Raw genomic sequence first — 24752 nt, 5'->3', positions numbered from 1 at the left:
TCTCAGGTGTGACACCTGCAAGACAGTACCACTTCCCCATCAGCCAATTCGGTGAAAAGCGGTATTGAGCCAAAACCATACGTATTTCCACCATTTGACTTGGTCTGTTCCAACAGCTTGAGTCCATAAAAATCATGTTTACAATATCTGTGATTTCAGGGGCCTTCCAATGTTTAATTTTTTGCTAAAATACACCAAATTTTACATACTGTGCTTCACTTGTTTAACGAACTTGACCTGATGGTGAAATGTGAACTTGGCAGGAAAAGGAGAAAGGCGGGCGCCCAATTTTAACTCCGGGAAATTCTCAATCTCAAGTTTGTTGTAGACGTGCGGTATTTTCCAGAACTGTCCATTTGTTTCTGTGAATGTCATAGCAACCATGTCAATGTTGTTTTTGCATGCTTTGGCTCAGTTTTACTGTGACATACGTTTCAGTGTGTGAAGAAAATCGCAACTTCAAAGTACGTGCATACGGCTAGTTTTCAATCGGGTTCGAACCCACAACATACGGCATCAGTAAGATGATTATCTTTACATTCCCATCCACATGAATTTGATACTCGTAATATCTTGGCAAACTTTGATGCATTTGGTATGTGTTATTGACAGTGAGGTCAGCCGGTGAGGGGATGTCAGAAAAATAATCCTTCAAGATGCATGCGGTTGACCATTGAGAAATGATGTCGAATTCTCAGCCAAAACTCATCCAAACACCTTACAGTGAAGTGTAAAAACCAACAGAATCAGATTATTGTTTTCCAAAAACTTAGCCAAAATCTATTGTACGAATCTGAGATCACGACCATTTCCTAGTCTCAAAGAAGACTGAGTTATAGAGGCATTTTGATTTCCGTCCATAAACCGATGCAGATTATTTTTGCTGGTGTAGGCTTCTCTTATATCACAAGTTTGTCCAGTAAAGGTGGCCAATACGATAGATGACTTATCTAGTACACACTTATTTTCCAGAATTTTTTATTTTGTCTTCTTTTCTTTATTGATATCGGAACGTGAGTTCATCATATCATGTCGCTTATTACTATGCAAATCCGAACGAGAAAAATCGTGTTGTATTCAAGAAGTTGTGACCTGGCTAATTACTAGTTACTTATTGCAACAGTGAGTGCCATCTTGGACTACTGTCTATGGTGCCATCTTACTCTTTTCAACTCGAATTTATGTCTCAGACAGCTTGCATGGTAAGAGGTATCCATGGATACCTTTAGTATACACGATAGACGTTATTTCATGGTCTCAACAAAACAGTTTACTCTGAGCAAAACGCAATTATGGAGGAAGGAAGAAAGGCCTCCGTTAGACAAGCTGGTACACTGTTATGTTTACTTTGCAGGGCGTCCAAGAATATCTCGACGTCCCGACACACGGAAGTTACCAAGGTTAAAACTTCGACATCTTCCGTCAATGTGACATGTCAGCGGGGATATGTGCAGGACCGGGTAAAACGATTAATACCAGGGTAAGTGGAGCTATTAAATACTAAAATCGAAATTGTGATGATGTTGAGAATATTATTAACAATAGCAGCGAATCTCACTAAAGTTCTAGCGCTTACCGACTCATTATACTTGTTTTATGGTAAATTTGTATAGAGTTGTCTTGTTACCTTTGAAAGTAAATAGACTGGTTTCACAGGCGCGTTTTACGTGAGATTGACCGTAGTGTAAACTTTACTTCACTTTGCAAAGTCCGATAGCTTCAGGACAGGATTACTTAACGACAGAAGACTGAGATGATCATGCCTGTTATATGTTTTGTATTAATAAATTTTGATTTGCTTCTTTGTATAATGTGTTATCTTTTGTCTAAATGGTAGCGTCTGTTTGAAATGCGATATGATATATTTTCAATTTTTATTTTAAATGTTAGATGTTCTTGTAATTTGATCTGGTTCTGGAAACGGAGGAATAAATGAACGTTATGCAAAGCCAAACTCCGACGACACCAAAAAACAGAGAAGAAGACCTAATGCACAGACCGAGAAGCTTCCACCTACTTTATAAGTTTCATACTGTTTATATTGAAACAAAGAATAGTTCGCACGCACCCAGGTCTTCTTCTTTGGATGTTCCTTTTATGAACCTTCAAGGCATGCTAAAAAATTAAAAAGAGCAGAGATGCCTGTATTGCTTCTCAATTCAACTCAAGTAATAAGTGATCAGGCTATTTAATTCTTAATCTTTCCAAACGGATTTGAATTAACCTGGAATTGTTTTTATCGCTTTACAAGGTCAATATTTAAAATATAGGGACGATAAAGAAATTGATTTTATTCTAATGATCTTTGCCTCGAAAACTTCTCTCCCGTCGATCTAGATTTGACATACATGCTCACCTTTTCCTGGAACCGGGATACCGGACATGGAAAGAATTCGAAGGAATGGAAAGGACGGGCTATCCATACGGAATAGCTGGTACTGGTAAGGCCACAAACGTCAAAATGGCACAAGCTACGGTGTACTGAAATCATTAAAGGGTGGTTGCGGTCCATGTACATGACAAACCTTGTCAAGTTTATCTTTGAACATTTGTTGTTTTTCATCCACATTACAACTAATTAAATAATTTATACTTTTCCGTTGGATTAGGCGATATCATAGACCGTGTACTGAAAATGTTGCCGGCCGCTGGGAAACGAGACCGGTTTGGGTGAGCAAAATGCTCATGCATTACATAGGTGACACTAACATACTCTCACACCCCAATGAGCTGAGATGGAATATCTCACATCAGTTTGGGAATTTCTGCCTCACACGAACAGGGCACGAATGCAGACGGAAATTCCCGAACGAGTGTGAGACATCTCAGTCCATTTGGGAGTAGGATTATTTTTCTGACATCCCTTCAAAACTGAAAAAATCGCAGTTCTTGTGTTGTTGTTTTTTGTGAACAACGTTGTCACCAATGATTTGCTTTTATTCACATTAATACCCTTCGAAAATTTATAGTCTACATTTATTCACATCAAATGCTGTGCTTGACATGTTTATAGACATTTCATTTGAACTGCAGCACAGCTTGCGCAGTAATGTTTACGATGAATTATTGACTTTCAAGTGTGCCAGCCTACCTGCTCCATAGTTCAGAGTTTAACCCTTTGCCTGCTGTAATTTTTCCTATCAAAATTTTAATGCAATATTTTACCATTTTTTGTGAATTTTTCTGTAAGTTTTTTCTTAATTTTGGACCAAATGCATATCGCATTCTATCGGCTACATTTTTTATCAAAATTTTGGCAAAATTCAGAAAAAAAATGACTGTAGTATGTTTTATAAAGGTGACAAAAATTAACTTTGGTGCTCAAAGGGTTACTAATACAGAAGGTGACCTCCCATTCGTCGAACAATACGCTAGCTCTTGGAGGGGAACACAGGGACATGACTAATGACCATTCGTCAAATGAAACCACGATGAATCTGAGACAAAACTTAGATTTTCCTCACACATTACGTTTAATATCGAGTATGAAAACGAATCGATAACACGCTGGAGAAAAGTAAAGCAACTATAACATGGTCTTATATTGCGTTCACACTACGTAAAACTTGATGCGTTTGAGAGACACTGTTTGTGATTTGCAAAACACGGAAGGTCGGGTTGAGCACTTTTGCATAGACTAAATTTCAGCTATTTTTTATAATGACCCTGCATGCTCGCTTTCTACATTTGTTGGATGCTTTCATCTGAGCAGACTGAATTCAAAAATTCGACCTCTTCATCAAACCGATTGTTGCCCGAGATGCAGTATTCTCTGCCACCAAAACGAAAGTGAAATGACTGTTACAGTTTACAAATATCTGCCGCTTTGGAGCGTTTATAACGTTGCTTAAGCGGCTCTGCCCACTCAGACGGCATATTCTGGATAAAGTTGAACCGTACATCGGCTCAGGTCTGGCCGGTAGCACCATCTCAAATCAGAAACGTTCCAGGACCAGTAAGGACCTTTCAAACGTAATTTAAATGTCAATGTTGGACCCATGACGTTCTCTGACATAACAAGATGATTATGATATATAATGAAAATATCTAGGTATTTCTCAGTATATATAATTCAAAAATATAACATGTTAGTTGTGGTTATATAAGCGTATGAATGGTTTTAAGATTTTATCGCTGGAATGGTGAAAGGGTTGGAGAACATTAACATTGCTCATGATAGAGATATTGTATGTTCGTTTCACAGGGAAAGAGACGAAGTTTGTCGGCGTTGCATATTGGTTGGTAGTTCAGGGGTCAGCCTGGGAAAAAACCTCGGCAGCCAAATCGATAAATACGATGTTGTAATCAGGTATGCGTGCATTTTGTGGTGGTCAGTCGTTTCGTGGTATATCCGTGGTTTGCAAACTTCCATCAGTCTTTCAGTCTCCAAAGATAAAATCTCTAAAGTATTGCAACACCCTAAAATATGATTTGAAGTCCGCTCCAAAACAGACACGCTTTACTAGTAAAAATGTTATTGGACAACGTTTAGGCCGCGTTCACAAACACTTCTGGAGGGACTTGAAACAATTAAGGAGACATTGAGGGGAAATTAAAAATACTAAAAGCAGTATAGATAAACAAATAATGCTGTTGATTGCAAGTATCGTAATGGACCACAATTGAACAAAAAGACACCCAAAAATAAAGTTAACCAAAATATCCTACATGTGTACTTACTTAATACACTCACATGTTCAAATCAGGCACTTTCTCACGCCCAAAATCAAAAATCACATGAAACTGCGTCAGCCACTTTGTTGCGCCAAGAAACCATACAAAGCCGTTTGAGAGCAGTTCAAACATGGTGGCCTAGATTGAAGTGTACCTCTTGGCCGTTGCAGAATGTTTGGGAATTTTAGCCAACAATGTACGCACAATAATTTGCAGAATTCTCTTGCAGATCCGTGAAACTAAAGGTGTGTTTTAAGTTGCCAGACTGATTTGTATCTGTCGGTAATGACAGACCATGTCAGAGAGCCCTGTCATTTCATCTACATTAGTGGAACAGTGTGCATGTATTGACTGGCTATGAGGTATACGCTTAAACTTCTCCTTCGGCCAAAGTCACCAAAATACAATTCTCTGATATTGTCTCAAGAAATAGGTGGTGTTTTGTGAGATTCAAAGTGAAAGGCAAAAAGCGAATAATATGCTATATCGTATCGAATATATGTCATTTACATGACATTAAAGCATGTTCAATTGAAGCCGCCATCCACTCTAAACCAACCAACCAACCAACAGACAACCAACCAACCGACCTACAAGCTTGCTGCCTTTGTTCTTTCTCTTTGCCACCTATACCCAATATTTTAGAGATCCCTGCATTGAAATACCACGCTTGATACAGTCATTGTATGCATTCAACATGTACAATGTTCTCGACAGTTGAGGTCAGGAATTCACCTAGTTTCCAATTTTCCCACTGATCACTTTTGCCTTTTTACAACAAAAGGTGACGCTTTTGCCATAAGCAAGATATTGAAATATGTTTCCAATCACCGCCTTTGAGGAGCAAAGATACAGTTCATTTAAAGTTATTAGTTATTAGTTTTCGATGTTGTCGGGAGTGCTCACTCAAAAGACCAGAGCCAATTTTCTCTGCATATCCATCCCTCTTCCAGAGGTGTTTGTGAACAAGTGGCAATATCGCAACCATTGCAGTCAACTTGTAACTTATTGTGGCGGCCTTGGATATGTTTACAACGACCACTGCCCTTTAAGTATGCAAAGAAAATGTCTCTGAAGATGCGCGGACGTATTACATTAAAACTGGGCATAGGGACAATGTTCTATCATGTATATATCAATCGCGATTTGTTTCAAAATAGGATAAAATGTGACTGCATGCCCGGTAGCCATTTCCTTTTTAAATTTGAGCCATGTTTATGGTTCGATAGCTTTCATTCTTCGAACTTTTCATAGCATGGTGTTTGGTGGTGCAACTAGACCGTGTGTTATCCATTTTGTAAGGAAAGTTTTCGTGAGGAGTCATTTCATACACATGCCTCTACTGATGTTGTTCAAAATATGCATAAGCACTTGGTGTGAATGATTACTTGTGTGTAGATATGTATTGAGAGACAGAAGAAAATGGAAAAAGTAGCAAAATCTAAGATCTTATCAACATGCCCTCATTCCCTTATTTTACCCGGCGATTATTTATCAATCTCGCACGACAATGGAACGTGTCTGATGGTCCAGCCATGAACATTAATTGCAAACTTTAGTGAAGGGAGTGTAAATGGACTCTTCAAATTCTGTGCGTCTTTCACATGAGTATAAAATACAGTTTATCAACAACTACAGCAGGGACTTTGTCATCGACGATGATTGTTGAATACATTTCTTGATTTCATGACTGGTTTAGAATGAACGATGCCAAGGTGGAGAACTATGAAGCAGATGTCGGGAAGAAGACGGCATTTAGATTTGTTTACCCCGAGAGCGCAGGACCTGCTGCAAATAGATCTGTGTATGAGACTAAAACAGATATTGCATTTTTAGTTTACAAGCCGAACGACATCCGTTGGCTGGAAGCAGTACTCAAAAAGGTATGTGGCATTTGACTGGCTGTTCGATACGTTTTGTTAAGGTGTTGTGCGCATGTGCGCATGACACCTTCAAGTCAGTCTCTACAAGTATTGCGGCGTTGGTGAAAGTGGTGATAATAACAGCAATATAACAACGACGACGTCAACAACGACGACGACGACGATGATAATGATGATGCAGTCCCGTGTATTCAGAACACCTTGTTCGTGGACGTAGTATGCACCTCGAAAGTAAAAGACATAAGCTTTTGCTCAAACTTTCCAAAAGGAAACTTTCAACTATTCTCTTACCAAATCAACAATAAAAATCAGGGGTCATCTTGCAAATTTTGGAACTAGCGAAACAAATTATCCAACATTTTGCGATATTTGAAATTCAAAATGGCCTCCATCCCTGTGTTAACTCTATGGAGAAAAATAAAATTTTCGAATTTCGATAAACTAAGCCATTGAAAAGTTTTCTTATACCAAGAGCTTTAAAATTACCCCCCGAAGAGGTATATCAGAAAAAATTGTAAAATTTTAAGAGTCGGAATATTTGTCCCCGAAGCGCGATCTACCTAATTAAACCAGTCACATAACATTTTTATCAATATCTGAAAAGGGTTGTCAAGCTGAACGTCAAGTAAAAAAACAATTATAAAAAAGGAGTACTCAATGATTGATAAACCTGGGAAAATAACAAGGGTCATGAGCCAGGTCAATTCCCTTCCGATTCCCTTTTTACAGTTTACAGTCTTAGTTTTTTGGAAATCAAAAATTTATTTTTTCTCCACAGAGTTAACACAGGGATAGCGGCCATTTTGCATTTCAAATATCGGTAAACGTTAACCAATTTGTTTCTCTAGTAACATACTTTATAACGGTGACTCCTGAATTTTATTCTTAATCCGGCACGGTAAGAGAATGGTTGATCATTTCATTCAGGAAAGTTCCAGCAAAAGTTTAAGTCTTAAAATTTTCGAGGCACATACTTACACTTCTGTGCTTAAAGAATATGATGAGCTTGATAAACTGATCAGATCAGGTCACAAATCTCCACTTGAGGGTTATCGTACTGCTTTCTCGCTCGATTACTTATTCAGGAGGACCCGAGAAAGACAGACATGAAGTTTGGGATAAGTGTGCCAGGGGTAATGACCACACCGGCCAAACAGGTCCGTTTAGTAAGTCCAGGACTCCATGTTGAGGCTCGTGACAAATTTTTGTCCGCCAAGGTAAATATTTAGTCTAAGAGTGCAATTTAAACAAAATTATATTTTCGTCGTATCAGGCATACAATGTTAGGCACTGAATGTTGATTTGCGTGCGCACTAATCCGTCCAACAATCTATCTTTTCATTTATTTGTTCATCAGTCAATTTGTCCACCTATTAACCTATTTATCCGTCACCTACGTATCCCTTCCCTCCAACATAGATACATAGATACAAACATAGCAAGATAGATAGATAGATAGATAGATATATAGATAGATAGATAGATAGATGGATAGATAAAGAGAGATAGATAGATAGATAGATAGATAGATAGATACGTATGTACGTACGTACATACACACACACATATTTACATGCATGCATGCATGCATACATGCATGCATGCATACATACACACATACACACATACATACATACATACATACATACATACATACATACATACATACATACATACATACATACATGCATGCATGCATGCATGCATACATACATACATACACATACATACATACATACATACATACATACATACATACATACATACATACATACATACATACATGCCAATTCATGTATTGACTTTCAAAACTATCATTGCTTCATGCAGAAAAGACCGTCATGTGGATACGTTGCCTTGGTAATGGCTTTACACTACTGCGACCACGTGGACATTACCGGTTATGGTTTTGATCCAAAAGTACCAGTTCACTATTTCAAAGGCAAAGATCAGGGGATGCCGAAGTGGGGCTCACACTCTTGGACTGATGAAGAGCAACATATTCTTCAAATGCTACACTGTGGCATAATTGAACATGACCTGACCGGGCACTTTGCCAAAAAAGTGAAAGGATGGGAAGATCCTTCTGTTAATTGCACGAGGAGGTAGCCACATGCACTAGAGTAGTTTACGAGATCATATCAACCACAAAAAATGTGAAACAGTGACTTTTTCTACGCTTGTAGATCATGGAAGGACATCGCTTCATTATTACCCTCTGTAGTGAAGATTTTAGTGATTTCGCAGACCCGGTGTTCACACTGATTCCCACTGACGGACTTAAAAAGTGGAAGAAATCTAGTTGCAAAGTTCACTCCAAAGGCAGAAACGTTGTTCGGGTCGTGGTTCAGCGTTCAGCAGTACAAGGGGGGAATTTGACAAGCACAGAGAACTGATGATGCAGTCTATTAATGCGAAATATCAAGTCAGTTGGACAAGTATTGTGTCCGAATGGGTTTGATCGCTGACTTCGTTGCTAAATGAGTACTTACCACGGGTTTCGAGTTCGAATATTAATGTATCCATATCTTTTTTGAGATTTGGTCATTTTTACTTTTTTTGTCCATCATACTTTAACACCAATGTTGCATGTCAACAAGGCCCCAAGTACAACACTTCATGATGTGCTGCACCTTCGCACAAAATATTCACGTTAACCATGCCGCCGTTTAATACTTTTTGAAATGGATATGTAGACTTATATACGAAGGACACAGATGAAAGTTTCTACAGATACCCAGGGGTTTCATTAAGAGCCGGCAGCCGGCGAAATTGACCGGTTACTCTCACGATTTCGCCGGCTACTTTTTTGGAAATTTGAACTCTTTCATTGCTAAAATATTTTTTACCTTCTGAATATGATACGGACAAGTTTCACAAACTGTGTAATCAAACTTTTCAACGGCTTTTATGTGAAACAAAATTTAGAAGACGAGCGACTACTATGATCGCCTTGTACTACGATGCAGCACGGTCTTGCGTACACTGCCTCAATAAAAATCGGAATTGCAATTGACGATTCTATTGGCTACCTGAATTGCTGATTCCTATTTGGTGACCTTTATATACGCTAATGAAAACGTGCATACTACACCTGTCGGCCGTCGTTAGCTCAACCATGGATGTAAAAATTACATCCATGGCTCAACTCAAAATGGTCGATGAACAAATGAAGACGGAAGCGGTCGCAAGGTCAAGCTTCGCTGTATGATCCTTGGTTTTGAAGTGGACCAAGAAACAAGAGAAGGATTATTACGTGGATTTAAACTGTTTTCGAAGGCAATGACCTGATTTTTTTCTCACGAAAATCTTTCCGATTACAGTCGGAATTTTAGTGAGCCGATGTGCGTAGCACGCTGTGGTAGGTGTAATTGTGAAGGAGTATAACAAGCTGGACGTATGATATTTACTGCTCTTCGGTCTATCGACGCCAATAAGAACGTCGCCCACAGTGGCTACAATACGATCAGACCTCTAAATTCACTTCAAAAGCCGAGCGATCGTCAGGTTAAATCCAAATGTGCGCTTCTGAACGTACAAATTTTCATATCCTATATCAAGGTTCTTACTTTGCATACCCATATAGTCAAATAGCCTTGAGGATCTTTTATTCTATTTGCTAAATATGGTAATGATTGTCATTTTTTATCATTATTCGTTATATAAATTATCCTTTTTACCTCCCCAGTGGTATCAAAGTTCTTCATCTGCAGATTTCCATACCAAACATCAGAGTTCTTAATTTTAAGCATAACATTATCAGTGTTTCATCAAGGATGTCATCAACAGGGGGATTTTCCCCCTTTACCAGAAAATTTCGGGGGCATTTCACCAGTTCATGTGTTCTACTTGTACCTCTAAGGTGTGACTGGCACCTTTTCATGGAAGGGGGGGGGGAGTGGTCCCCTTGACAAATTAATTGGGGTGCCAACATTTCAACAGAGGGGAATCCCCTATCCCCCTGTCTAGATGTAACACTGTATAATATCATCTACATATCAAATTTATATCATTAATAATAGTGAATTATTATAGTTTACCTCCTAAAAGCATAGAGGCTCTAAAGATTTGTTTTCTTTGTTCAAATTATCATCAAAATTACCACATTTTATCATTTGTAAATATGAATGATCATATTTAGGCCTAACCTCCCACGAAAATGGCTTTTATGATATGAACACAAATTGCCCTGGAACACTGCTGACTATTCCTCTGAAAATACTAGAAATTCAAGTGACTGTAAGCTATAAAAGGTGAATTTCAGTTCATTTTTCATGGTTTCCGGCCTTCGGCCGGGAGGGGGAACACCCCCTCCCGGATCCTCCCCCGCCGACGACCGCTTTTTGGTCATGGTAGCTGCAAGCCGCCTACTTTTCCATCCTAGCCCCTACTTCAAAACTTAATGAAACCCCTGTGATACTGATACCCCCAATGCGATATATAAATACTGTTATACCACTCTCCGCCTCGTGCCCATTGTTCTAACCATGCTCTCTAATTTCCATAACCGAATATTTTATTATATACCACCTGGCTTTCTCTTGTTTAAAAAGTGTCCCATTTACAAGTTCTTTTGTTTAAAAGTTTCCGATTTACTAGTAAATCGGACAGTTCTTTTGTTAAAAACTGTCCGGTGTACTTGTAAATCGGACACTTTTAAACAAAAGAACTTGTAAAATGGACACTTTTTAAACAAAAGAATGTCACGTGGCGACGAGTAAAAAAATAATGCGAGACATTATACCAGAAGAAATTTATTTCACCATTAAGTAAAGACAGTTTAAAAGAATCACCGGTCTGAATTAATTTTGCATGCACGACTGTACATCTCAAAATCAATTACATGTCACCGTGAAATAACGGTATTGATTGCAAATATCACTTCTGTGTTAAGGTTATTGTTATCACGATCATTCGAAGCTGAAATTTACGACTTCAAAGTCAGTTATCAACACTGAATGTAGAGGTTTCAGTCGCCTTTGGTAAAGTTAAATCTAGCGACAGGCAAACACACACGTAGTAACACAGTCATTGTGGATCTACACGTATTTTTTTTTGTACTTGCAGCTTCTGTTGCGCCTTTCTCTGACGTGGCTGTGTAGCTTGGTCTTCCGATTGTGACCGTTAGCACTGGCGTGACAGGGGTACTTTTCTTTTCCATCCTTGGCTTTGGTAGTTGTGTAGCTTGGTCTTCCGATTGTGACCGTTAGCACTGGCGTGACAGGGGTACTTTTCTTTTCCATCCTTGGCTTTGGTAGTTGAAGTGCACCGGATACAGCTTTCATTTGTACTTCATCCGCCATATCGATATACGTAGAGCGACTCGGCAATTGCGTATATATGCTGCTCAAAGTTTTCGACCCAAATGAGCAAAGCGTGACTCTAACGTCGATCTGCAAACACCGTTTTCACTTCATTCAATCAACCAATCAATCAAACATAATTCATACAATTCAAATCAAACCAGGTGCGCAACCACGTCATAGCACTACAATAGCAACACATGTCAACTTTTTTATCCAATCATGGGTTATTTTTTTATACTTTCGTTCAACAAGGTGTCAAAACGCGTCAATGTTTTCCTGCCAAAGTTTCAACTTGCACTGCACTAAAATTACAAATAAAAACTTTCGGCGTGCAAACAAGGCTCTAAAACTCGGCAAATTCGTGGTATAACACGGTAAGCGAACTCGTAGTCGGCGGTTTCCGGAATTTAACGGTACAGTTTGCAATAAAACTCCTCGGCCCTGCGGGCCTCGGAGTTTTACTGGCAAACTGTACCGTTGAATTCTGTAAACCGCCTCCTACTCGTCCGCTTACCTATAGTAAAATGAGAGCTAGAATGGTAAAAACTATCAAAGCCACTTTGCCGTTCTTAGCCAAACCAAATAAAATTATCCAACATCAGAGAGAATGTCTACTTTTATCTTTTCATGAATACATGTGTATTAACTGAAATATGAGTCATAAAATAACAGTCCTGTTTGATCAAATATTCAATCTATCAATATATATTACAACCTTGGTATTCATTGGTATTTACCTATTTGCAATAAAAGAGACAGTGTAAAGCTACACATAATTATCAAAATAAGTTATTACTGCTTTGATAGTCCTATTTTATAGTTTATTTGGTCTTTTTGCACACTTCTGACTTGCCGATTAAAAATGCGCAATTTGCCATACTACTATAAATACAAGTACTTGACAACTCAAAAGGGCATAGGAGAAGTAGTCCGTGGGCTAGAGGGGGTCTACGTGCACCCCCCCCCCCACAGGATAACAAACCTGTATTTTTCAGAACCCTTGGGATCCCTAGAATACGAAATGGAATTTTAACAGAAAAAATATAGGGACGCAATAGCTGTTATGGTCATGTTTTGAAGGGTACCGCAAAATCACGATTTTCCAAGCCAAATGCATTTTCGTCAAATCTGTCTTCTTGTAAGTCATGTGCTGAGCTCATTTTTAAACATAACCTCACTTGTTTGGTATCATTAGAAAGGAAATTTATTCCTCTTTAAGATGACATATTGCATTATGCAATATCTCCTACAGTTTTTGTCAAATATAACAAAAACTTACCCCTTACCCCAAAATTTAACATTACAAATTACAGAAAATCTCAAATTCTACCAATTTTTTAGCTAGGCATAATACAAAATGCAATGCTTTGTCTGAAATCTGTTTTGTTTGATACTGGGACATGTCAGAATTATGAAATAGACTTTTGACAGAAAAAATATTGGGAGTATACAGCTGTAACAGTCATATTTTGAAGGGCTACCGCAAAATAATAATGTTGCAGATTTGCATGCATTTTTGTTAAAACTGTCTTCCTATAAGTTATCTGCTGAGCTTGTTTTTGAATATAACCTGGCTTGTTAGGTACCATTAGAAAGATAATTTACTAATCTTTAATATGACATATTGTAACATGCAATATCTTCTATAGTTTTCATGATATATAACCAAAACTTACCCCATACCCCAAAGTTTACATTAAAAATTTCAGTCATAGCTGAAACCAAATTCTACCATTTTTTTGCTTGACACAAAAAATCTGGCCGTTTTTGCTATTAAATCTATTTTATTTGTTACAGGGACATATCAGAATTATGAAATAGACTTTTAACAGAAAAAATATTGGGAATCTACATCTGTAACAGTCATATTTTGAAGGGTACCGCAAAATAATAGTGTAGCAGATTTGCATGCATTTTTGTTAAATTTGTCTTCTTATAAGTTATCTGCTGAGCTCGTTTTTGAATATAACCTGGCTTGTTAGGTACCATTAGAAAGATAATTTACTAATCTTTAATATGACATATTGTAACATGCAATATCTTCTATACTTTTCATGATATATAACCAAAACTTACCCCATACCCCAAAGTTTACATTGAAAATTTCAGTCATAGCTAAAACCAAATTCTACCATTTTTTTTACCTAGACATAAAAAATATGGCCGTTTTTGCTATTAAATCTATTTTATTTGTTACAGGGACATGTCAGAATTATGAAATAGACTTTTAACAGAAAAAATATTGGGAATCTACATCTGTAACAGTCATATTTTGAAGGGTACCGCAAAATCATAGTGTAGCAGATTTGCATGCATTTTTGTTAAAACTGTCTTCCTATAAGTTATCTGCTGAGCTCGTTTTTAAATATAACCTGGCTTGTTAGGTACCATTAGAAAGATAATTTACTAATCTTTAATATGACATATTGTAACATGCAATATCTTCTATACTTTTCATGATATATAACCAAAACTTACCCCATACCCCATAGTTTACATTGAAAATTTCAGTCATAGCTAAAACCAAATTCTACCATTTTTTTTGCTTGACACAAAACATCTGGCCGTTTTTGCTATTAAATCTATTTTATTTGTTACAGGGACATGTCAGAATTATGAAATAGACTTTTAACAGAAAAAATATTGGGAATCTACATCTGTAACGGTCATATTTTGAAGGGTACCGCAAAATCATAGTGTAGCAGATTTGCATGCATTTTTGTTAAATTTGTCTTCTTATAAGTTATCTGCTGAGCTCGTTTTTGAATATAACCTGGCTTGTTAGGTATCATTAGAAAGATAATTTACTAATCTTTAATATGACATATTGTAACATGCAATATCTTCTATACTTTTCATGATATATAACCAAAACTTACCCCATACCCCATAGTTTACATTGAAAATTTCAGTCATAGCTTAAATCAAATTCTACCATTTTCTTTACCTAGACATATAAATTCCGGCATTTATTTGTATGAAATCTATTTCATTCGGTAACGGGTCATGTCAAAAATATAAAATAGACTTTTAACAGAAAAAAGATTGGAATTCTGTAGTTGTAACAGTCAGATTTTGAAGGGTACAGCAAAATCTCAGTATTCCAAACCTGCGTGCATTTTTGTTGAATCTATCGTCTTTTAAGTCATCTGCTGAGCTTGTTTTTGAATATAACCTGGCTTGTTAGATATCATTAGTAAGATTATTTACTATTCTTTAAAAAGACATATTGTAACATGCAATATCTTGTACAGATTTTTATCAAATACGACCAAAACTTACCCCATACCCCAAAATTTACATCGAAGACTACTGTCATAGCTAATGTCAAATTCAAGCAATTTGTTTACGCAGACATAAAAAATTAGGCAATTTTTTGTATGAAATCTGTTTTATTCTGTACTTCGCCATATCAGAAATATAAAATGAACTTTAAACAGAAAAAATATTGGGATTCTATAGCTGTAACAGCTATATTTTGAAGGGTACAGCAAAATATCAGTATTCCTGATTTGCATGCGTTTTTGTTAAATCTGTCATCCTATAAGTCGTCTAATGAGCTTGTTATTGATTATAACCGGGTTTGTTTAGTATCATTGAAAAGTTAATTAAATAGTATTTACAATGACATATTGTAACAGGCAATATCTTGTATACTTTTCATGGAATATGACCAAAACGTACCCCATACCCCAAGGTTTATATTGAAAGTACTGTCATAGATAACATGATCAAATTCTGTGAATATTTAGCTAGACATGATAAAAATAGCTCTGTTTCGGTATTAAATCTGTCGTATATGGTACTGGGTCATGTCAGAAGTGTGAAATAGACTTTTAACAGAAAAAATATTTTGACTGTATAGTTGTAACAGCCATATTTTGAAGGGAAATGCAAAATCGCAGTACCGCAAACTGGCACCTTTTTTGTTAAATTCTTCTTCTTGTAAGTCATCTGCCGAACTTATTTTGTGACACAGCCTGGCTTGTGAGGTATCATTAGTAGGAAAATTTATTCTTTTTTAAGATGACATATTGCAATATACAATGTCATTCATAGTTTTCCTTGAATATGGTCAAACTTTACCCCATACCCAAAAAGTTCAAATCGTAAATTACAGCTTATCTTAAATTCTACCATTTTTTGCTGCACATAATACAAAAGGCAATTCTTGTTTAAAATCTGATTTATTTGTTACAAAAGTATGTCACAAGTATAAAATTAACTTTTAACGGGAAGATGATACAATTTAGTAGCCATTTGGATCATTTTTGGAGAGGGAACCCATATATTGCAAATGTATGTGTTTCGGCAAATTTGCCCTGATACCTGGGTACCCTTCCAAATATGATCCAAAAGGCTACAAAATCATATTATGTTCCTGTTAAAAGTTAATTTCATATTTTTAGCATACTTTTTTAACAAAACACATATTTCATAGATTGCATACAAGCATTGCCTTTGGTATTTAAAGTTAATAAATTGTAAAAAATGGTAGAGTTTCAGATTTGCAATAATTTGCTGTGTAAACCTTGGGGTATGGGGTAAGCTTTGGTCCTATTTCATGATACCTAAACAAGTCATTGCATATTACAATATGTCATTTTAAAGACTAGTAAAGTACCTTTCTATTGATACCTAACAAGCCAGGTTATGTCAAAAATCAAGCTCAGCAGATGACTTTTAAGAAGACAGATTTAACAAAAAAGCAAGCGAGTTGGCAATACTGTGATTTTGCGAGACCCTTCAAAATATGACTGTTACAGCTGTAGAGTCCCAATATATTTTCTGTTAAAAGTCTATTTCATATTTCTGACATTCCGCCATATCAAATAAAAATATTTCATATAAAGCATTGCCTTATTTGTTATGTCTAGCTAGAAAATTGATAGAATTTGACGATAGCTACGAAAGTAATTTTCGATATAAACTTTGTGGTATGGGGTAAGTTTTCGTCATATGCCATGAAAACTATATAAGATATGGCATATAACAATATGTCATTTTAAAAAGTAGTAAATTAGCTTTTAAATGGTACCAAATAAACATGGTTATGTGATAAAATAAACGCAGCAGATGACCTACAATGGGACAAAGTTAACAAAACACATATGAGTTTGCACTGCTGTGATTTTGCAGTACTCCACAGAATATGCCTGTTACAGCCATAGAATCCCAATATTCTTTCTGTTTAAAGTCTATTTCATATTTCTTACATGTTCCTGTACCAATTAAAATAGATTTAATAGCAAAAACGGCCAGATGTTATATGTCTAGGTAAAAAAATGGTAGAATTTGGTTTTAGCTATGACTAAAATTTTCAATGTAAACTATGGGGTATGGGGTAAGTTTTGGTTATATATCATGAAAAGTATAGAAGATATTGCATGTTACAATATATCATATTAAAGATTAGTAAATTATCTTTCTAATGGTACCTAACAAGCCAGGTTATATTCAAAAACAAGCTCAGCAGATAACTTATAAGAAGACAAATTTGACAAAAATTCATGCAAATCTGCTACACTATGATTTTGCGGTACCCTTCAAAATATGACCGTTACAGATGTAGATTCCCAATATTTTTTCTGTTAAAAGTCTATTCATAATTCTGACATGTCCCTGTAACATATAAAATAGATTTAATAGCAAAAACGGCCAGATTTTTTATGTCAAGCAAAAAAAATGGTAGAATTTGGTTTTAGCTATGACTGAAATTTTCAATGTAAACTTTGGGGTATTGGGTAAGTTTTGGTTATATATCATGAAAAGTATAGAAGATATTGCATGTTACAATATGTCATATTAAAAATTAGTAAATTATCTTTCTAATGATACATAACAAGCCAGGTTATATTCAAAAACGAGCTCAGCAGATAGCTTATAAGAAGACAGTTTTAACAAAAATGCATGCAAATCTGCAACACTATTATTTTGCGGTACCCTTCAAAATATGACTGTTACAGATGTAGATTCCCAATATTTTTTCTGTTAAAAGTCTATTTCATAATTCTGACATGTCTCTGTAACATATAAAATAGATTTAATAGCAAAAACGGCCAGATGTTATATGTCAAGCAAAAAAAATGGTAGAATTTGGTTTTAGCTATGACTGAAATTTTTAATGTAAACTTTGGGGTATGGGGTAAGTTTTGGTTATATATCATGAAAAGTATAGAAGATATTGCATGTTACAATATGTCATATTAAAGATTAGTAAATTATCTTTCTAATGATACCTAACAAGCCAGGTTATATTCAAAAACAAGCTCAGCAGATAACTTATAGGAAGACAGTTTTAACAAAAATGATTGCAAATCTGCAACACTATTATTTTGCGGTACCCTTCAAAATATGACTGTTACAGCTGTATACTCCCAATATTTTTTCTGTTAAAAGTCTATTTCATAATTCTGACATGTCCCTGTATCAAATAAAACAGATTTCAGACAAAGCATTGCATTTTGTATTATGCCTAGCTAAAAAATTGGTAGAATTTGAGATTTTCTGTAATTTGTAATGTTAAATTTTGGGGTAAGGGGTAAGTTTTTGTTATATTTGACAAAAACTGTAGGAGATATTGCATAATGCAATATGTCATCTTAAAGAGGAATAAATTTCCTTTCTAATGATACCAAACAAGTGAGGTTATGTTTAAAAATGAGCTCAGCACATGACTTACAAGAAGACAGATTTGACGAAAATGCATTTGGCTTGGAAAATCGTGATTTTGCGGTACCCTTCAAAACATGACCATAACAGCTATTGCGTCCCTATATTTTTTCTGTTAAAATTCCATTTCGTATTCTAGGGATCCCAAGGGTTCTGAAAAATACAGGTTTGTTATCCTGGGGGGGGGGGGGTGCACGTAGACCCCCTCTAGCCCACGGACTAAAGGAATTGGAACATTGTAAGGCAAAATGACTGTTATCAAATCCTAAGCAATATCAAAAAAATCTATTTACTGTGACAAACTACAATATCCAGACACCTATCTAAAACAAATCAACTGATTGCTTTACACTTAATCTTCCCTTTTCATTATCAAGATACCGTTGAATGTCAACATATATTGTTCAGCATTGCAAATTAGATTGAGTATAGGCACATATACAAATATCCGAAGTCTTCACTGTGTCATAAACCATTTCATGAATCTTTGTTTCTTAAATTTGTCAATTTGGTCGTCACGCTTGCAAAGTATTGCAGTGCTATAATTTCTTCATGGGTCAATTTTAGAAATGACAGCAACACGTAATTATGAGTTTTTTATTCTCATAAATACGAGTTTTAAATCTCGAATTTATGAGTTTTTATTTCTCGTAATTACGAGAATTGAAAACTCGTAATTACGAGTTTTTTTATTCTCGTAATTACGAGTTTTTAAATCTCGTAATTACGAGTTTTCATTTCTCATAATTACGAGTTTTTAAATTTCGTAATTACGAATTTTTGATTCTCGTAATTACGAGCTTTTTAAATTTCGTAATTACGAGTTTTTAAATTTCGTAGTTACGAGTTTTTGATTTTCGTAATTACAAGCTTTTAAATTTCGTAATTACGAGTCTTTAAATTTCTTAATTACGAGATTTTATTTCTCGTAACTACGAGATTTGAAAACTCCTACTTACGAGTTTTTGATTCTCGTAATTACGAGTTTTTAAATCTCGTAGTTACCAGTTTTTATTTCGTAATTAAGATATTTCAAAAACTCGTAATTACGGGTTTTTCAGATGTCATTTTTCTGCTCTCGTACTTAGCACTCTCAATAGTGCGATGGCAGACATAAATAGCCTTATCAAATTATGATGAAATCTTGGTCAGTCTGACGGCCAGGCATAAAATTACCATCAGCATGAGAACGCTGAAGAGGTGTTTAAGAAATCTACACCTGTTCAGAAGGAAAAAAATTAGTTATATTTCTGAAGTTGCTGAGTTTATCCAGCTCCAGATCCAAGGGTCAAATCAGTTGCCAGGTTACAGATGGACACATTTAAAATGCATACAAAGTGGATTTGTTGTCACACAGGAAACCGTGAGACATTTGCTTGGGCTTCTAGATCCTGTTGTAGTTGATCTTAGAAGACGTCGCAAGTTGAGGCGAAGGCAGTACTACAGTAAAAGACCAAACTTCATGTGGCATATTGATGGTTACGATAAAGTCACGCAATACGGCATATGCATTAGTGGGTGCATTGATGGATTTTCTCGCTTACTTGTATGGCTAGAAGCATACACAACTAACAAAGACCCAACAATATTATCGAGCTGGTACTTTGTCGAAGCCGTGAAAACAAGGAAAGGGTGTCCCCGCAGAATACCAGCAGATCATCTATGGACGTAGCACTGGAAACCAAAGGATAGAACACTGGTGGAGTATACTGAGAAAGCAGAATTCGCAGTTTCGGATAAATCTGTTTGAAAATATCAGAGATGATGGACTGTTTGATGGAAGTTTCCTTGATACAGGTCTTAGCCAGTTCTATTTTTAGCTCCACTGTCAGCGACGCGGAGCTTATCAAATAGGTTGATTTTCCGTCATCGTCCGTCGTCGTCTGTCGTCCGTCGTCGTCCGTCGTCCGTCAACAATTGCCTTCTCCTCTGAAACAGCAAGTCCAATTGCTTTGAAATTTTATATGCAGTTCACTTAGGGTGACCTCACTTCAGTTAGTTCAAATTGTGGTGATATTTGCATATTTGTATTTTTGGGGCATTTTCTGCTGTTTTTGGTAAAAAAATCTACTTCTCTGAAACGGCTCGTCCGATTGCTTTTAAATTTAATATGCAGTTTACTTAGGATGACTACAGTCAGATTTGTTCAAATCGTGGTGAAATTTGCATATTTGTATTTTAAAGGCAATTTTTGTCATTTTTGGTAAAAAAATCTTTAAAAATCTTCTTCTTCAAAACTGCTGGTCAGATAGCTTTGATATTTGGTACATATGTCCCTAGGGATGATCTATTTCAGATTTGTTCAAATTGTGCAGAAATATGCAAATTTGCATTTTTAAGACAATTTTTGCCATTTTTGGTCAAAAAATGTTTTTTTCAACAAGTACTGGTCTGATAGCTTTGAAATTTGGTATACAGGTTCCTACAGATAAACTTAATGATATTTATTGAAATTATGATGAAATCTGCAATTTTGTAATTTTGGGTTAATTTTTTCCGTTTTTGGTCAAAAAATGTGTATTTCCAAAACTACTCATCTGATAGCTTTGCAATTTGGTATACAGGTTCCTACAGATCACCTTAATGATATTTATTGAAATTATGATGAAATCAGTAATTTTGTAATTTTGGGGCAATTTTTGCCATTTTTGGTCAAAAAGTGTGTTTCTCAAAAAGTACTGTTCTGATAGCTTTGAAATTTGGTATACAGGTTTCTACAGATGAGCTAAGTAATATATATTGAATTTCTGATGAAATCTGTAATTTTGTATTTTGGGGGCAATGTTGCAATTTTTGGTCAGAAAATTTCATTCTCAAAAAATTACTCATCGGATAGCTTCGGTTGACATGTTCTTAGGGATGATCCGATGTGATGTATTCAAAGTATGATGAAATTGTGTATTTTTGCAGCTTACTTAAGCCACTTTTTTCTGGCCATTGCATTGAGCTATCAAAGATTTCCACCTTCTTCATCAACATGTGTCAAAAATAGTTACTCTCTACATAAACACAGCGGAGCTATATCGGCCGCTAGGTCGCTTGTCTTAATTTTGTACAGGTAAGAGGTATACAGTTTGAACATTAAGAAACACATTTTCCAGGATGTTATTATTTCCTTTATGTCTTTAAATCTTATCAAAGAAACACAAAAGGTGCAAATGAGCGAACAGTCTGTCCGTCAGTCACACCCACCAAATATTACCCCCAGTTTCATTATGAAGTCATTACCAACCATAATATGAAAAGTCACGTCAAACTTTGTCTTTTTATTCTTTAAAAAATTCTTGAGTCCAGATCATCAATAAGTCATTATTTTTTCTTAACTATGCAAACTACAACCTCAAAAAACTGATCAAATCCTAGATCTGTGCATGAACACACCTGACACAAATATTTAATTGTATTGGTTAGAAAACAATTTGCTCTATGAGTGGAACCAAATTTAGTCACACATTCTGAGACACACAATTTCTCACATACACACCGACATACAAACATACGAAAGTAGACATCTTCTGTGTTGACTACACCCACATGTGGGTAAAAACACCAAAAAAATTGATTATACATTGAACTTTGTTCCCTTTCACCGTAATATAGTGACATGAATTTTTTTATCAAATTCATATGCATAGAATGTCATTCGTCCAAGTTAATTATGAGTTGTCTTTTTACATTTAAAGGTTGATTTGGATGATGTTTCCACAATATGGAACACACATCGTATCCGTTCCTCTCGCAACCAAAATGCACCAAGTGGTCGACCAATTCTACTGTATTCCCTCCCAGAGCTGTATGGTGCCGACAATCAGTTACGTAGGGTGGATATGCAAGCACTTCAGTGGCTGTGAAGAGGAATGTGTCGCCAAAGGAAAATATCCATGATATGTGGCCATATTTTATCTATGCTGTACTACTATGGAAGAATCTGACTGGGACAAACCATCAGATCCTTATGAGGCAGCTACACTGTCTGCACTATTGCAGAGTTCTTTCAGAGCAGATTTGCGAAAATCACTTGGACCCAGGAGCCATGCCAGTTGCGGTCGTTATTATTTAATATGTTTCAATCTAGTAAATAAAGATGTTATTTGTGACCACATCTGTAAACAGATGTTTAATATTTTTTGCTTCACTGTCGCTATTGCTGTTGTTTATGACATTAATGGTTATGGGGCTTACCACACATAATAATTATTCTATGTTTTGCATGTACATGTCAGTATGGCCATTTGACAGCACCATTTCGATTGTGATGATACCAATACCTGGTTTCAAGGACTGATCTTTGAAAGCATCAATCAGTTCCTTCATGACATTTCCACGATGTAATCGTATTGTCCTTGCCATCACTGTAGGTGGTGTAGGTTCAGCCAATGAAATGGTGTCATCTACTTCTATGTTATGAGTTACTGCATTACACAGGAAATCACTGTCACTATCGCCCACCATAGACTGCATAGCTAGCACTGCATCATAGTCAAGTCTTTCTGTGTCTCTTTCATCTCTTTCATCATTTTCAATATGATCTGAATTGTCTACTTCTACTTCTTCAGTATCTACAGAAATTGGTATTTCATGATCCTGTAAAACCAAACTGTCATTGATATCTGGGTTGATAGAAGCAGCCTCACTTCCAGGCAGGTCACCAACAACTGACTCTGTCACATTACCATCAGGCCTCTGTGTTGATTCTTGGTGTAGCCTGTCACTATTGATATTGCCATCATCAATCATGTTTTCACCCGTGGCTTGCTCAACAGATGTTAGCTGTGAAGACACACCTGCAGATTTGTCTTGGCCTAGCTCTGACATGTCACTCTCAGTTACTGATGTTTTGCTTCTTTTACGAGTAGTAGCAATGTAGAAATGTGGCATGGGTAGCTTGGTCTCATCATACATCTCACCTACAGTTATCTTATCATCATGAACATTTTCAGTGAAATCCCACACATCAAAGTCAAACTGGTGACAGAGCCTTTTCTAGATTGACAATATGGGAAAAGAAGCTCTGTCCTATTTAGAGTATTTCTGACTTCTTTTCTGTCTTGTTTAGGCTGTCTGTTCTTGTGCCGCCACCTTGCTTTGTGCAAACTTGTACACTGCGTGTGGTCTCTTTCACAATCCATCCAATTTCAATCATTCTTGTTTCTTTCTTTTCATTCTTTTTTCCTATTAGTTTATCAGCTGAACTCTGACGAACTGACTTGGATGTGTATTCAACCTGATGATTCATCGTAGCAGTTGACATAATTGTAGATCTCAATTTTAATTTCTTCCGAAGTTTACTGAGTAGGGTATGTTTCCGCTTTGATCCAGAAGTGTCCTTTTTATAACGTTGAAATATTGCTATTCTGTCACCATGTCTCAATATACTTTGCCAACTGGTCGTCTGACATATACTGGATTACACTGCTATCAATCTGGAAATAATAAGATAATACAACATTTTTAAGCATCAACATTTTATGACAGCCATGGTCTTACATGATAGTAAAATCTGGGAAAAGCTACATATGTTGTAAGCTGTCTGCATAAACATGATAAAGTATATGTAGTACTTATTTTTGTATTTTTAAAATGGAAATCTCATGAAGCCCGGGCCTACAGCAGCTTTAATCACTGTATTTGCACAACACAATCAGGGAGTATAGCAAGGCAAAAAATCTTCATAAATGCAAGCATACAAATGTCATTTCAGGAAGTCATTTCAATAAAACAATTTTGCATGCTTTTCTTTATGCAGTAAAATACTGCATATACTGCATAATAATATGCAGTACTACATAAAGAAAGACAAGCAAAACTAAATGACAGTACTGTTGTGTGGAATGCCATCCCGCTATGCCTTTTGCATGCAGGCATTTATAAAAGTTTGTATGCCGCCAATATTTGCGTAATATTTGCCTTCCTGTACTTTTATTTTATTTCACAATAAAATGATGTTGCTTCAATGTCTGTGATTGTTTGATAACTGAGAGATCTTTCTCTTTTGCAACCACCTTCATGTGACTCTGATTACTGTAAGAGCATGGAGCTGCGACCATTAAAGAGGAAATATACCCAGCCTTTCTTTGGTAATCAAGTCGTTATTTAGTGAAAATAACCAAAATAGTGTCGGTTTCATCACTTTCACATGCGCGTATTAACCCAGTGGCCAAAAGCTGAACGCACGGAAACCGGAAGTGACGTATCAAGGTCACTTACTGCCAAGCTC

At 36.1% G+C, this 24752-nt stretch overlaps 1 protein-coding gene across 6 annotated transcripts in view; it reads left to right on the top strand.

Annotated features, from left to right (window-relative positions):
• The window catches only part of LOC139140835 (CMP-N-acetylneuraminate-beta-1,4-galactoside alpha-2,3-sialyltransferase-like), a 145618-nt gene that overhangs the window by 97637 nt on the left and 23229 nt on the right, over window positions 1-24752 (top strand). For 2 of the 6 annotated variants that reach the window (XM_070710278.1, XM_070710282.1), the window contains exon 9: window positions 8388-9416. In XM_070710278.1, the coding sequence (XP_070566379.1) occupies window positions 8388-8666 (279 nt within the window). In that variant the 3' untranslated portion in view covers window positions 8667-9416. Of the gene's footprint in view, window positions 1-1354; window positions 1481-2337; window positions 2442-2609; window positions 2671-4204; window positions 4310-6373; window positions 6558-7642; window positions 7775-8387; window positions 9726-24752 lie in introns of those variants that run through there. The other 4 variants (XM_070710283.1, XM_070710284.1, XM_070710280.1 and 1 more) reach the window with 4 other exon arrangements.

This window comes from Ptychodera flava, chromosome 9 (assembly GCF_041260155.1).
Source record: "Ptychodera flava strain L36383 chromosome 9, AS_Pfla_20210202, whole genome shotgun sequence".
NCBI lineage: Eukaryota > Metazoa > Hemichordata > Enteropneusta > Ptychoderidae > Ptychodera > Ptychodera flava.
This window is presented reverse-complemented; position numbering and strand designations above follow the sequence as displayed.